This window comes from Centroberyx gerrardi, chromosome 3 (assembly GCF_048128805.1).
Source record: "Centroberyx gerrardi isolate f3 chromosome 3, fCenGer3.hap1.cur.20231027, whole genome shotgun sequence".
NCBI classification, from domain to species: domain Eukaryota; kingdom Metazoa; phylum Chordata; class Actinopteri; order Beryciformes; family Berycidae; genus Centroberyx; species Centroberyx gerrardi.
The window spans coordinates 11,979,504-11,996,269 of record NC_135999.1 but is presented as its reverse complement, the minus strand read 5'-3'; the positions used below and the strand labels follow the sequence as shown (position 1 = coordinate 11,996,269).

The window sequence follows — 16,766 nt, the reverse complement described above, 5'->3', positions numbered from 1 at the left end:
CTCCAACCCACCTCTCTTTCATTTGTATGTGTGTGTGCTCTCACACTCATACAATAGTCTCTTAAGGCTTTTGGAGGATGCCATATGAGAGGACCGTGAGGTGCTTTCCCCTGGCTGTCCTTCAACACCCCACTTACCTCTCAAAAGAGCTCTCTGCCTCTGCGCTGCCCATGTCACAGCCATTGTTCCTAATTAGGGATTCAGGACCCAAGCCCATTCAATTAATGGACAGCCACAATGCACCGCCGCCTCACCCCACTCTTCACCCTATCGCCCCCTCCTTCTAGCCCTAAAAAGGCCGTTCCAACCCCTCTCTGCAGCAGCAGTTTAGGAGCGCTGACGTACAAGGACATCAGTGTTTAGAGTTCAGAGGCAAATTTGAGTAAATAATTTTTTTTTTTTTAAAAAGGTGTCAAAGAAAGACTGCAACCTAGCCTCACAGGATGCAGATTATAATAAAATGGCCCAAAAAAATGATTCATGTAATCACAGAGGACAGAGTTACAATTAAAGGATACGTTTGGCAATTTTGGACTTACATAATTTGCCTCTTACATATCTGTAGTACTTGGACCTGCAGACAATATTGGCTTGTGAGTCAACAGAAAAGTTGCAAAGTATATGAATTAAAATGAGCTCTGATTTCATGACACAGTTCCATCATTACGCACACTTTCACTAATCAGGAAATCACAGAACTACTTTTTCCTGCCGCAGCACAGCCTGCTGTGGGGTGAAAGTGTGTTACTGGCAGCATGATCTAGTTTTGTGGACAGTCAGGTCAGATTGTATAACAATTGCTCATGGAGCCGGGTAGAGTTTGGTAGAAGACTATCCACTGAGTAAAAATGGTGCGGTGCTGCTGCTTTCCAGGCTGTGAATATAAATACATTGGTTGGTTGCCATATCATTTACACTGACTAGATTTTTTGGAGATATTTTGACAAACCCCATTTGGACTCATTGTTAGCAGGGCCTAGCAACAGAGCTCGCCATTTTAAACTGACAGCTGACTCAGGAGCCAATATTGTCTGTGGGTCCAAGTACTACAGATACGTAAGAGACAAATTATATATAGGTCCAAAATCGCCAAACTTATCCTTTAAGTCATCATCAAATATGCTTTTTTAGATACCTGAACTGCAAGGGGAAATTACTTTCGCGTTTCTCACACTGTACAATTATGACTTAATGAAGTGGTTTGATCTATACAGACATATTTGCATAAGGGCAGCTGTAGCCATGGGGTTGTGTTAGCCCAAAAGTTAGAAAAGTGGGCTTGAGACCATAATGTCACCAGTTCAAGTCTCCAGACTGGTTGGGAAAATCTAGGCAGGGCAAGTGAATGAGAAAGACTCTCCTCTCCTGCAACTACACTGCCATCAATTTGCCTTCGAGCGAGGCACTTAACCCCCAACTGCTCCAATGGAGCTGCTCAGTGGCCAACAGACTGTGGGTGTACTCAGCTCTTCCTTTACCCGGATAAATAAAGTTTACAAAAATTGCAATCAAAGTTTTCCTAAAGGCTACTTCAGGGCAAGGATCCAAGCCCATACAAAGTGTCACTCACACTCCAGACAAGTTTTGACTGTAGGTAGCACTTTTGAATTTCACAAAGGAAAAGCACTAGAATCCAGGAGTTTATCAAACTGTTTACTTCACCTCACCCTATCCTTCTATATATTTTAATGAAGCAATTTCACACTCAGCCTTGGACGTTTGGAAGATTTCATTTCTTCCCAGACATAAAGTTTCAAAGATGCACTACAGTATTTGTACTGATACAGCACTAAACGACACATCAGATGACTCATTAAACATAACGGTAGGCCTAGCTAAACCGTAGCCAAGATCACAAACTACAGCTTTATGCCAAAATCTCTGGCCACAATCTCCCAGAATCTGTGAGGAGACCTCCAAGTGAGTGATACGTATCGTTCTTCTGTGTCAAATGATTCAATTACTCACACTCACCCAGACAGGAAATTAGGGATTTTATGTATGAAGTATTTTGCAAGGGCGGGAGGCGTGAACAGGCGTTTTAATGAAGCCAGCCAGCCTGAGTTCCTAATGAAGATATCTGAGTCAGGGGAGAAACACAGCAACCTGACCTGCAGACCTTAGGAACACATTTAGAAACATACACAGATTCCCTCACACACACAATGTATACACATAGACAGAGACAAGCACACTTGCTTGCATGCACACATGCGCACACGCATACACACACACACACACACACACACACACACACACACACACACACACACACAGGCTCGCTCGTAGGTCCGCACACACACATACACACACAAGTAAAAGTCATTACCCACAGTCACTTTGATAATAAAATATAGAATTAGTACTAATGGTTGAAAAAGATGGCACAGTCTTCCAATGTATTGTAATCCAGGATGTGCTCTTTACAATAGTGTATTTTCTTGTCTGTTGTGTATCGATTATAACATTAGAATAGCAGCTTAGGTAGAAAATAAGTGTTTATTGGTGTTGTAGAAACTTTAAAAAGCTTTATACTGTAGCTCATGTGTTGATGCTTATTTGTCACTTAGGCTGGGTATTGAGAAACAATCCCTATCAGTGCTGTACCGTCTATTATATAGTCAGTTAGTCAGTCAGTCTCAATATTGATTAATGTATCAAAAGGAACTGAAAAGCTTCAAAATGTTGGAATCTTACAATGGGATCTCAAGATTTTTTACTACACTGGTGATTTTATTGAGCATTGTCAGTGTTGGAGGTTGTCTTATTGTGTTTAAGAATACAAATGCAAGTACAAAAAAAAAAAAAAACATCCCACATAATGAAATATGCTAGGTGTCAAGGTATTATTTATTATGCATTATTTTGGAACCAGTGTTGAACTTGAAGTTGCTTTATCCTTGTTTACCAGTCCTTTATTACATCTATCTATCTATCTATCTATCTATCTATGTATCTCTCTCACAGTATACTGCATACTATCAAATATGAGCAAAAATGCCTTAAAATAATCTTTAAAAATACAGGACCAGCTGAATGCAACAAACTGAACATGGCTAAATGTATATTGTAACGGCCACAATCATTGCAGCTGGTGTCATTATATTTTTCAGTTTTGTGGGTTTGTTTTTTTTTCCTCTACAACTAGTAGATGGTAATAGCTTTACTCTAAGTGAAATATATTTATCCTTCACAAATGTCAAACTGTTGTTGTCACAGTGCCGATGCTACAACAGCCAAGGTGTGAGGCAAGCAATTCGCCCCATGGGCATATCACAGACGCACCAGCGCACGAGCAGGGAGGCAGGCAGGCACGCACGAGCACATACAAACACACCTGTAAACATATACCCTGCGCCGGTGTGTCAGCCACTGTCTCCTCCTCTCATCGCATCCATATACATCTCCTCCCCTCCCCTCCCCTCCCCTCCCTCCCTCCTCTCCCACACCCCACCCTCCATTCCATAAGCAGAGCCGCCCCAATGTTGTGGCCTGCCCGTGACAGTAATTGAGGGAAGCTGGCCGGAACAGTGTGAAGATGGGGGAGGGAAAAAGGGAAGGATAGGAGGAGAGAGAGATGAGAAGAGGGAGGGAGGGGGAAACCATTCATCTGAGACCCATGGCTGTGGAATGGCATATTACAGGTCTAATGTGTAATTAGATAGATAGGGAATAAGGTCAGTGTGCTCTGGGGGGGGAAATCGCTGTCAGCACAGTGCCATCTAGTGGTGAAGGGTTGCATAGCACGCCTTGTCCCTTAAGTACACAGTTGCAGATGGACAATGGAGATCAAATTAGGACTTAACAATGATTTATGACATATTGTACATTGTCTGCAAGTGACATTTCTGGTGTGTTTGGATTTAGCCATTCACCGGCCATGTTCAGTGTAGTTGTCACATGCGTTGCCAGTCTATATGGCATTCGTACACCTATGTAATGTGGATGTTGCAGTGTTGACAATCTTATTTTAATGATTTCAGATAGCAATTCTGATGACATTTAGTTCTGACAAATGAATTCTTGATGAATTGTTTGGATAAGCTCAGAGGAGTGAAGAGTTCAGAAAGGCAAACTGTGAGCCTTTTCCTCCACCATAGTTGTTTTAGTTTGTGTGTGTGTGTGTGTGTGTGTGCGTGTGTGTGTGTGAGAGACAGAGAGACAGTAAGTCAGTAAGTGTGTGTGTCTGCTGTGTTCATGCTTGTGTTTACATGTTTAGTATGGTAATGCTCCGGTCCCTAATGAGAGATCCAGGCCTCCCTCCCTGCTTCCTGACGACAGGTGTTTGGTCCAGACCTCTTGGAGACAGTCTGATCACATGACAGGAAGCCACTAAAGCTGCTAGGCCAGTAGTAAACAGAGAGGAATTACCATCCTGGAGGCACGGGAAATATTCACTGCCTGCATTTACAGGCCTCGCGTAATACATGTTTGTGCAGCTTCAAGCACTCTATGTACGTAACTACAGATATGTGAACATACTGATTATTATTTCATTAAAGACCATGGTGTGCCATATAGGCATATATGAACTTTTATTATTGCATGCTGTGAAGGTGAAAAGCTTGACAAAAATAAATACTCGTCAACAAATATATTTTACGTAACTGTGAGTTGATGAAAACTACAAACCGTGCATTTCAAATGACAAAAACTAGACTAAAATCATTGTGCAGTTTTGTCAACAAAAATGTGACAAGGCTAACTTTATTAAGAGACCAAATTTGGGGAAGCTGTCTTGCATCGTTATTTATTTGGTCATGTTTGTGCCTTTGGAAACACTGTATGTGTATGCTTTCCAACTCTCATCACCTCCCATGCCTCCAAACAAAAATAGATTAAAAGGCTAACATTTGACAAAAAGTAATACTCAAAAAACTAAAATAAAGACTAAAATTAAATATAAAATTACAGCCAAAATTACGGCTGGACTGTTGGTTACTCTGCTGTCCAAACACTGCCAAGTCAAACTGCTCAGCATATTCACATACAACTTACAAATGTGTATGTGTGTGTGTGTGTGTGTGTGTGTGTGTGTGTGTGTGTGTGCGTGTACATGCGCATGTGTGTGCATGTGCGTACGTCCACGCCGGCACACTCCTCTATCGTTCTATTACATGGGCCAGTGGCTGCACCATCTCTCCAGTTTCACCCCTCTGCTCTCCCAGACGTCTCATATTGCCCGGAGGGATGGTGTTGATGTGGGAGGTAGAGGGGGAAGGGGGCGGGTGACTACACACATTATCTGTCTGGGAGCAGCTCAAACCACGCAGCCACAGCCTCTATCTCCTCTCTGCTGACTTCAACATCTAACATTTGGTCCTATGAATGGAAGATTACTTTTGTTTGCCGGGTATTTGCTGTTGCTCATTTGATAGGTAGAGAAGGCATCAAACATGAATGAAGGTTCACGCAGAGAGATGCAAATTTTAGTATATATATACAGTATTTTAGTAGCCTACAGTCAGATAAGTTGTCAGTCACATACACAGTATAGTGAACTGACTTTCAAGAGTCTAAACTTTTTGTGTATTGTCCTATGTGGCAAAACTCTACACATTTGGATCTGCAAGCAGATTAAAACTAATGCTGCACTATTTGCAAATGTTACTTGGCCCAGGAATGTATTCAACTGGCTAATCAATAATAAACATTCCTCCCCCTTCTCTTTAACACATGCTAATTAATGGAAAATCAAGATAGTTTTGTCCATTTAGTAAACTGTGAGCATATCCATGCAGGTGAAAAAAGGGAAACTAAATTCCACTTCACATCAATCAAATGGCTTCAGTTTAATTTAGCATCAATTCTGCCACCTGGTGGTGACATGATACACAGAATAACCTGCTATCCCTGCCACCACCAACATGTTGTCAAGTATATCTGTCCATTTTATGACAAGGTATGCTAAAGTATGCTGATGATAAAATAATTATCGTAAAGATAATTTCCATTTATAATTTAATGACTGTTGTTAGGAGAGATTACACCAATGAAAACATAAACTTCTATGTTCTTATCAACATGTCCAGCATGCCAGCATAACAAAGGTCACAGATTGTCATTACGTATATGAGTTGTTACTTAAACTGATACTGATGAGTCACAACAGCCGTTAGAGGCAACCATATGACTTAAATTGGCTTATCATGTGATGTTTCTCTGTTCAGACAGATAGGTTTCCCTTTCCGGGAAACTTCAATATGAAAAATTCAATATGAACAAGATTATTATTATGATTATGATTATTATTGTTGTTGTTGTTGTTATTATTTCTCTCGGGGGATTCACAGCAAACAAATCAGCAATGCTACTACAGCATGAAGAGAGCAAAAACAAATCAGTTGAAAACAAGGTTAGAACATTTTCAGAATTTCCAGTTGTGTCTTCAAAGAAGACCGAGTTTGCAAAACATATTTCAAGCAGGTTGCTTTGAATAACAATATTGCCACAAAAAAAAAAAAGTCCTCCATTCACATAAATGTTCAAACTATTTTTTATGTGAGTGTGAAATATATTTATTCACGCTGCTCCTCATCTTTAGAAATCTCCTGTCCTCACTTCCCTCGTGTCTGCTAACCTCACAGCCACCATTTTGCTGAACCACTTGCGCTGGCAGGATGGTAGTGTTGTCAGGATCAGACCACATTGTATGTCCACTGAGTCACCATCTCAGATCCATAAGTACACTCCCCCTTAACCAGTGACAAATACACAGGAAGCACTGTGTGTGTGTGTGTGTGTGTGTGTGTGTGTGCATACAGCGCTGCGTGTGGAACAGAATCTCTCAGCGGCAGACTGACTTAATCTGGGTCAAAGTCACAGAGGGAGAAAAAGGGAAACTTCAAAGTTTACCTGACTTGCACTCCATCAGTGTAAGGAGACGGTCCTGATACAGACTGTAAGGGAAAAGACAGAAAGACTAACAGCGACCGCACCCTCAGCACAGAGCAAGCCGTTTTACTGAAGCTCAGCTTTTAGCAGAGCTGCAGATTATGTCACCATGCTGTACTGACAGGTGGGAAAATTAATTCTGGTTGTCCAAACAATGTGGGGGGAAAAAATCTCAAGCATATTCTGTGATACTGAATTGTATTATTCATCTGAAACATCAACAATCTTGGCTCCTTCCCAACCCTGATTTCTCTCTGTGTGTAAATTTCCTTGCTAATCTTCCTGTGATATAATAGCTGTCTTTTCAATCATGTCGCTTCTCAGCTGAGGCGGAAGGCACTCTGGCCACCCACACACCTCTGAGAGCGGACATGACTAGTTTTGGCCGGAACTCATCAAGAGGAAGAGCTGATCTGACGTATCAGCATACTGAAAAACCTCAAAATAGCATTACATTTGCGAGACTGCGGCGGAAATGCTGATTCCTTTCTTACAAGGAATTACACGCTGAGAACTATTGCCACACTCTATGAAAAGCAGTGTTTCCAACTTTACTATATAGACCACTAGTTTAAAAACAAATGGTCAATACAATATCATAACACACAAAATGAACCGTACTGATGAACAATTATCTTTTATGAGGCGGTCATAAAGTGCACCACCTGGGTCTCATAAGATTGGAAAGATAATGAAAGATTGATGTTAACGTGCCCAGTCACACGCCACTTCTTTCTTTACTACCCTATTGCTCGGTACTTTCCTGGTTAACAATTTGATAGCAGTGAGGGTTTATACAGCCTGTATATATAACACTGACCCTAAGACAGGCCGTAACCTGCCGACTCTGATGCAAATAGCCACAATGTGAAGCACAGTCACTCCTCAGTCTCGCTGTATTGTCCCCAATAAAATACAAAAGAAGTATAGTTTGTCCCTTTGAAAAAAATACAAATTGGTGGATGCCCTCATGCCGATATCTGCCGAACCACTATCCAGGCTGCTATCCCACTCTAATGAGGTATTCCTGCTATCTTCCAAACAGATTATTAAGCCACTGGTTTTGTTTGTGTAAGCATATCTTAAGGTGCTGCCAGTAATCACTCGTCAATAAAAAGAGAGATGATGTCACCCCCATGTTAATCATTATCCAACCAATGGAAAAGTGAAGTACTCAAATGTAGCCTTTACAACCCAGGAAGTAGGAGTGTGCTTTTGTCCTGTCGAAAACTGGAAAAATAAACAGCCGTGAATCTACTGTAAGTGTGTATATCTCTCAGACTGAAAACCGGATCTAAAACCCCCGCAATACTGAGATCTAGTCGGTTATGCCCTGATTCTGACACTTGAATTCACCTCTTTGTCAGTGTACAGAAGACTCCTTGTTAGAGCAGCGTGAGTCAACTATGTCACCACTGTACAAACTGTATGTTAGCCACTGATTTAGTATGATAGCGACTTTTGTCAGTAGTTAATTCTTTCCCCCTTTTGCCCTCTCATGTTGTTCATGTGTCTGTCTGTGCCTGTGCATCTGTCGATGTGGCCCAGTGGCTGGAGGCAGTCATATGTGGGCGGTGGCCGCCCCGCTCCGCTCCGCATGTGACTGGCACAGCGAGAACAGGAGCAGGAGAAAGGCTGGCTGCTCTTAGCTCCCTCCCTCCACGCTCCGCTCTTCCTCTGCGAGCCAAGCCCTAGAACATCTGTGGCCTGCTCTGCCTCTGACACACTCACAAACAGCCTATTGTACCCAGTGATATCATGTGTGTGTGATGAAATGAGACCAAGGGTGGCACACACTACACTCATTAGCCGAACTACTACCCAGGCTACTATCCTGCTCACCAGACAAAATCTAAAACACTGGTATTTACTATGACTAACAAATAGCACACAAATGGCTGATACATTTATGAATTTGTGAATGAATAAACTGGTCAATGCATTTTTATATCACTAAAAAAGAAGACCTCTGTTGCCATTGCAGATAATACCACTAAAAGCTGGCATGCACCAGAACCCTTTTGAAAGAGGAATGCTACAAACGCAATAGTAAAAGGCCAATTTTGTTAAATGAAGTGAAAAAAAACATTTCCACCAATCTGTCCAAATCAGTAGCAGAACTAACATGTCATGTCAACATTTTCCACCAAATAAGTGAGAACTTGTTGAATCTCAGATGTTTACAGAAACATGAATCGTTCCGGTTGCCATGAGAGTATGATTCACCATTTACAGAGAGGCTCAGATAACCTTCCTGTAGTGCCTGACATTTGGTACGAAAATAAACACCACAATGAGCAACAGGTATTTTCAAATGTAACGTACAGTCACCTAACCAGTGGGTCGTGAGTGTGTAGGTTACATTCAGCACACACACACAATTTTAGAGTTAATCGTCAATAAAGTGTTGCATCGCTCTAAATGAAAAGCATGGGGTGAATCTCCCATTTAGATTTGAACTGCCTAAATGAAAATGTTCTGCGTCATGAGTAGGAAATAGCACGCTGCGGCTGGATAACCAGATTTATATTTAGAGATAGTTTTCACTGAATGTGACCAGTCTGTTCGGTAATTGATTTGCCAGGAAGCTGTTCAATCTAATACACGTTGTGTTGTGATTATTATATATTGAGGAGATTGCTCCTGCTTGTATTTACTTCCTTTTCATAAAGGTTTGTTTATTTCCAGCCCTCTCTGATACAGTATCCGGCAGTAATGTCTCACTTTTGCCAAACATTAAACAATCAAACGGACACTGTTTTTTTTTCAAGTTGCTCTGCCAAGGTCAAACTGGTCTCACAGAAGTGAGACAGACAAATCATTCACTGATCTACGAGGCCACGTCCTCTCAAAATAATTGTTTCCATCATACTGGAACTATTAGCCCACTGAGAATTGCGACACTGTAAATCTAAATAGTTTGGGAGGATTTCAAATTACTGAATTCAAACAGATCACATATTTTCAAATGTCAATCAACATTTTTGTTCCTTTGCAAAGTAGGGTGATCAACTTTATTGTACATCTGCAGAGTAGCTGAATAGCCACTTACTTAGAGATAACACATTCCTGAGTAACTGCATTTGTTCAATAAATCAGTCAAGTTTGAGTGGTATTAAAAAGTAACCCAAACTATTGGTATAAAACTCAAGCTTTACTCTGGCGGTTATCCTTCTGTTCATGGAACCTGTTCTGACAGGAGAACTTCAAAGCTACAATGCCAGCATAACAAAGCCTTTATCAGCAATATATTGCATGGTGTGTGTTTAACCTAAGTCATGGTTTGTGTTGGGCCTTTGATGTAATGTGTGGGCTATAAATAGCACAGAATGGGTTGGTTGGTTGGATGTTTGAGTCAGTGTCTGCGTAGTTCAATAGTCTTCTCAGGACACAAGAGCCAAACAGTGTCTGTCCTGTAATCACACTGCTAACTTCACTGAAATGTTGTGCAATGCAACCTAGCTGTGAGGAACTCAGGCATAAAGGGGCTCTGAAAACAATTTTCATGATCATAATTATTATTATTTGCATATTTTGAGCCATTGGGAAGTGTCAAAGTAGGATAACATCAATGCAAATAATACTAGGCATGCAAACAAAAAGGAACAATATGGAAGGCCAAAGTGGAAGTAGGGCAGCGTCTCCTCTTATCACAGCATGGTGAAATACCACATATACTGTAGAATTGTTTCACCAGCAATGAGAAGCTATGAATAGATGTGTGTTTCTACATGCCCTATAGAAAACTAGCCCCATAGTGTCTGTAGATGCCACTGGGTGGAGGCAAAACCAAGGAGATGTATGAGAGTTGTGTACATACTTCACATAATTTAGACACTTTTAACAACCTAAACTAGTGAGTGTGCTTTACAGTGTGGCCTTTTTCTGTATCCACAACCCCACTGCTTTGATGTGTTTGATGTGGAAATGATAGAGAGCAAATGGAGGGGAAAGAAAACTTTGTGTTGCATAGAGCAGAATGAGCAGAACGAGTATTGAATATAGCCGATATGTTTTAGATTTACAATTTTGGCATTTTAAACAGGCATGTAAACAGGAGGATAAACAGATGTGTTAAGTCCCAAATGTCACATTAATTAACACAAAGGGCTTTGTAACTGACAATGAAAAGGACCAAAGATGAAAGCCTTTTCTGTAAAACTAGCATTAAAAGGGGATTTCAATGGAACAATTTTCAGGAGGTGATTTCATTCACCGGGAATCAGAAAGTAGGTATTCCCCTTCTCGGCTGTCTAGAACTGCGGTTTGGATGGTGCTGCGATCTTACTATGCAACGCACAGAGAATTTACTGTAGCTCAGAGTAGAGTGATGATGAAGAAATAAACACTGACCTACCAAATCCAGGTAAAAGTTTAATTCATTCACTCTCAGAGCCACCATAACATCAAAACACTGAGCACCCAGCTGCTAAACAGTGAGAAAGCAGTTGAGGAATGTAGCTTAGTGGAGGTTCTCTGAGACATATAATAGCTCTGAGAGATTACAATGATGGTCACATCATTATTGACCGCTCCTCTCCAAACTAAGTGGCTAAATCTAGCATTATAAAGGAGGACTTTCTTCCTAAAGCATTTTTTTCTAACCAAAAGAACGTTCCAAACGCACTGATGTCATGAAGTCAAGCCCTACAAAGAAAAACCGCCGAGTAAGACATGTTTGATGATGGCCTTGGTTGTTATTAAAAGCAAGCTTTAATCGTCCTCACAGTCTTCTTTTTTTTTTCTTCACTGTGTAAAATTGTGAACTGTTTACTCTTCCATACTTTAAACAGAACATGAAAGGCATAAGCCATAACGTCTGTAATCAACGACAGTGCCCTTTTTCTCACACCAGTTATGCACACACACGCACACACACACACACACACACACACACACACACACACACAGGCATGCACTCAGGGGACTTCCAAACCAACACACCTCCACCCACTCTCGGCCTCCATCGCTACAGGCTGTGAACCCCGAGACGAGCGCACATTCCACACAGCTCTACTCACATTCATTTACGCAGATAAATCAAGAAGCAAAAATTATTGACACACATCCTATCACCGCCGAGTCCATGACTAATCATTCTGAGAGCTGCAACCACATCTGACAGTTATTTTCATATCAAGTCAACACACTATTATTACAATGATGGCCTGGGTACTCATGTAATAATCATTAATTATCATTTGCATCTTTTTACTATTAGTATGTCTCCCCCTATCTCTCTCTCTCACACACACACACATTCAAACTTTTAACTGTAAGAAACAAAATAAAATAGGTGGATTCCAAAATTCACTAATCACTTTCTCTTTTTTACCTGCAAAATATTCTGAGAATAGAAGCTTTGAACGATGGATGATTAGCTGCTTCTTAAAAGACGAATAGACAAGTAGACAAACTTACTAGTCAACTTTCAAATGTTCAGTCAAAGTGTGTGTGGTTACTGGTGTTAATTTCTCAGCCAGGCTGCAGCAGAACCGTTCAGCCGCCTACAAAACAAGCCTGCCGACCTGAATAATAATTATAACCCTTGATGTTATTGTATTTATTATAAGCCTTAAAACATTATATCTGTGAAGTCAAATAAGACCTGTTGGTTGCATCATTTTTAACATTAGGCCTATTCCTTTCCCTCTCAATAGGCTGAATAACCTGTCAGCTTGTTCTGTTACTACACTTTGAAATGACAAAAAGTTGGATTATTGGAACAAACCCCCGAGTATAAAACAGACTAGCCAATGCAAGTCTGTCTAAACTAGTGGGTCTACATATTCATCTCAATTGAGTCCTAAACCACCTTTTACACCCACAGTAATTTAAGAGTAACATGTAGCCTGTGTCACATTGTTGGACTAAAACCTCTTCTGTCTGAGCAGACACAGTAGCTACTGTCACCCCTCAGTCAGCCTATCTCATTACCTCTTTTTATTGACATGTTTTGTACATGGCCCTGCCTTTTTGTCACAGAGGCCGTTGCTTGTGCTTCCTCATTCGTTTGTTATTTATACCTGCGGTATAGAACACGGCTTCCCAAATATATTCATGTCAAGGCCAACAAATAGATGCACATTAGGCCATGGATCCCCATTCGATGAGATTTTGTCTGAGGGACACCCATCTAAGAGTTTTGTTGTTATATGATTTTCGTAGAGAACTGGAGAACTGTTAACGATGTAGCTGCTGGAAGGTGGCAGCATTGTAGACGCTTGACGGTGATTGGATACCAAATACAGTGGATCACAATTCTGCAACTGACTTTCAGAGTTGTGCAATTTCTCAATTCTCTCTTTGTTTGACTACTACTACCCCCAGATCCGTCCCTGTTTTGCTGCTTTCAAGTGCCATCAGAAATATTGTATTTTATAGATGATGTAACTGATGGTAAAAGTGATGTATTTTATTGTCATACAGGGGCGTAGGCTGGCTAGGAAATCCACTTTGTTGTCTCCACACCATCATTATTCCATCTATGACAAAAATCTACAGCTCAAACGCACCTTACAAGCATTCATTTAGTGATCAATTATCGGACACATGAAATTATGGGTTTTGGGTGCTACCCTGATAGCGCTAACCGGCTGTCTCCCCAAAATCTGTCTAGGAAGGACAATTTTGTTTTAGTCTGCACAGGAAAAACCTAGCCAAATTTTATTCTTGCTTGTTCCAGTTTGTCTCAGATAATATAACACAACACATGTTCTATCATATTTTTGAAACTTTTACAGTTTTTATATTTCAACCAAACCATGTTTCACTAAACCAGAGCAGTGTGAAATAAAAGTATACAATATTTATAAATGTACACTTGAGGACCACAAAGGGCATTTTAGACACTTTAGGGCCCATAGCACCCTCAGCTTGGGCTGCTGGATAGTCAGTATTCCAGTTAGTAGCCAGTTGACATAATTTATTGATCGGCATAATTTATTGATTATCATTTGATGTAAATAGTTAGTATTGTTGTATGTTTCTATTGCTCTTATATGCAACAACCTTTAGCTAATAAATCAAGTACAGCATCAAATAATAATAACAAATTATCTCTGTGCAGCTGGACTTCTAAAACAAAACAGAAACCGAAATAAACTGTTTGTTACACGGCCCATGTTGTTACGTTTTACAACCAGAAGCTTCTGAATGCGCGACAAGCCCGTTTTTAAGACATTAGAAGTGGGAAGTAGGAGCGTTGGAGCAGCACTGAAGGCAGCATCTGCTGCTGCTGTCAAAACCAGTTCCTTGAAGCAGCGCATGCGCATGTCGGCAGCACTGCAGCAACAGAGAATGACGTCACCCATTCAAAACACAGGCAAGCCCAGACACACACCGTCCGCTGGTCAGACGATGTACGGTTTACTTATCCGAGCCAGGCGATTGGAGGTCCGGACTGATTGACCGTGGACCGCTGAGCAACAACCACGCACAGAAAGCAGCATACATTATTTTACATGCACTTTGGCACGTTTATCCGCCGATTATATTTCCTCAAATATACCTGTCAGAGCAATCTGTCACTGAGACTGACTGCATTGGATATTTTTAGTCATGACAATGACTCTCGAAGATGATCTAGCATCAGCAGCAGCGACTGGAAACGCCGAGGATGTCGAGTTTCTCCTCCAAAGTGGGGCCGATGTCAACGGAGAGAATTGCTTTGGACGGACGGCGCTGCAGGTCAGTGTCACTGTGCGATCCACCGTCCCCGGGATCAAATGACAAGTTGTTTTGCATTTTCTGTTATGAACGCACAGCAAACATCGATCATGACCTAATTTAAGAAACAGCTAATATATATTAATAACGCATAATCAAGAAATCGCCCGATTGGCTATGGTATTGTTGAGGCAGAAAAAGTTCTTCCACTTTTCGAAAAAGCTAGACTTGTTATTGTGCGCATCTCCTGGCAAAATGACTCTCATAAGGCCCAATCCTGTGCGCCTTGTACCATGGATTGCAATGATCAAACTCACAGCTATTTCTATTGTCGAAAAACATTAGGATTTTAGGATTTGACCCTCCTTTCTTTTCATGTCAATATAATATTCTCATCAAGCTATGTGAAACAACGAACCGTCCATTTTACGCACCCTTTAAAATACTATGCAACTCACAACAGACCTATTGAACGTTGTGACCCTGGATTTCAATTTACTACTATAGGCCCACTATTTATTAATCAGGTTTGAATATTAAATAGTAGGCTATATAGGGGTAATCCAGCTAATAATGTGTTCTGCCTATGGCTGCCTCTGCCGTGCGCCAAAGACACCTAGACTATTTACAACTCCCAGGTGCTTACTGCCCAATAAGTTATCCTAAGGCTCCAATAAAAATATTAGATCATAAATGGCGCTCTATGTTGGACTTGAATATTACCTCAAGATACAGGATCTCTGATTTGTCCAGTGCTTCATATGTGCACATTTTCAGGGGCGTCAATTCAGCCCTGAACTATGACAAAGTCCTTGCATTTAATAGCTTGTATTTGCCACCAAAATTTCCAAACCTGTAGGCTATTTATGGACAAAATATATTAAGATATTATTTGAATGTGATAAAATAGTAGCTCAAACAATCTTGTACAACTTAGTGCAAATACTGGTCCTGAATGCTCCCCTGTATTTCCCCTGCATTTTATATGGCTTCCAAATTAATTCATAACGTTTTGTTTTTTTGTTTTTTTGCTTGATCTAAGCTCTCCATTATAAAGATAAGATAAGAGATCAAGAGTGGAGTGACCACACCTTGCCATCCCCTAGGATGTACGTTGAACTCTGAATGTTCCACCTCTCACTCCTAACTCCTGGCTGTGTCCCCATGAAGGTGATGATGATGGGCAGCACGCCGGTGGCTCAGTTGTTACTGAAGCGGGGAGCGCAACCCAACGTGGCGGACAGAAGCACCGGCACCACCCCGCTGCACGACGCGGCCAGGACGGGCTTTCTGGACACGGTGCGGCTGCTGGTGCAGCACCTGGCCGACCCGCAGGCCCGGGACCACAGAGACTGTCGGCCGGTCGACCTGGCCCGACAGCACGGCCACAGAGATGTGGTGGGGTTTCTGGAGTCTCTGTAAAATACTGCGCGGCGGTGGGATGTTTCTGCTGTTGAGAGAGGGGACCTATGGGTGTGGGAGCTGTGGGCCTGACTAGAGACCTGCAGCCTAAATGCATCGACTGTTTTTGCTGTTAAATGTAGCCTACTTTTATTTATTTGTTTGTTTTTGTTTTGCTAAACGGCTGCATATGAAGCAAGGACTTCATTTTTAACGAAATTACGGTTGTCAATAGGCAGGAAAGAGTTTTAATTGTTTAATCGCAGCTATGACTATTAGGCTACCTAAACGAAAAATCTCTCTTATAACTTTGTGGTATTCAATATTGAGTTTATAGCGACCTTATCGTACTTTATGGTAGTTTTATTTTCCATGGTATCACTATAATATTCCTACAGAAACTCAGGCCTATAGCTTTGCTGTGGTATTTGTATAGTATCCTAATTTTTTTTATAGGATTTGTTATTTTTCGTTAGGGTAGCCCAATTAGTTAGGTTATAGCTATTTATTTCTTTATGATTGTCGAAGTTATTTTATATAGTTAACAATAGCAACCAAATAATACAAAGCACACAAAATATTCTGTGGTGCAAGTTTGAATATCAGTGTCCCTATATTTAATGGACGATTCAGTAAGCATTACTTGGCAGAGACTATTCAGTGATTCACTTTTCCTGTGTACAAATACGAATTTAAACTTGGATATACTTATGCACTTTAATAAAATGTCACTTGATATTAATTGATAAAAGTGCTTTTTTTTAACGTAATGACAGGTAGGCTACAAACCAGAGCGAAGGTAA

The 16,766-nt window shown here is 41.0% G+C and overlaps 1 protein-coding gene across 1 annotated transcript; it reads left to right on the top strand.

Moving 5' to 3' along the window:
- The first annotated feature begins 14,265 nt into the window (after positions 1–14,265).
- Positions 14,266–16,508, top strand: cdkn2a/b (cyclin-dependent kinase inhibitor 2A/B (p15, inhibits CDK4)). The gene is made up of 2 exons (XM_071912978.2): positions 14,266–14,583; positions 15,733–16,508. The coding sequence occupies exons 1-2, from the start codon at positions 14,455–14,457 to the stop codon at positions 15,982–15,984; spliced, it is 381 nt and encodes a 126-aa protein (XP_071769079.1). The 5' UTR covers positions 14,266–14,454; the 3' UTR covers positions 15,985–16,508.
- The last annotated feature ends 258 nt before the right edge of the window (positions 16,509–16,766 follow it).

Coding starts and splice junctions, on each gene's coding strand:
- cdkn2a/b (XM_071912978.2), top strand. CDS start 14,455: ATGACAATGACTCTCGAAGATGATCTAGCATCAGCAGCAGCGACTGGA. Junction 14,584..15,732: donor TTGGACGGACGGCGCTGCAG/GTCAGTGTCACT, acceptor GTCCCCATGAAG/GTGATGATGATGGGCAGCAC.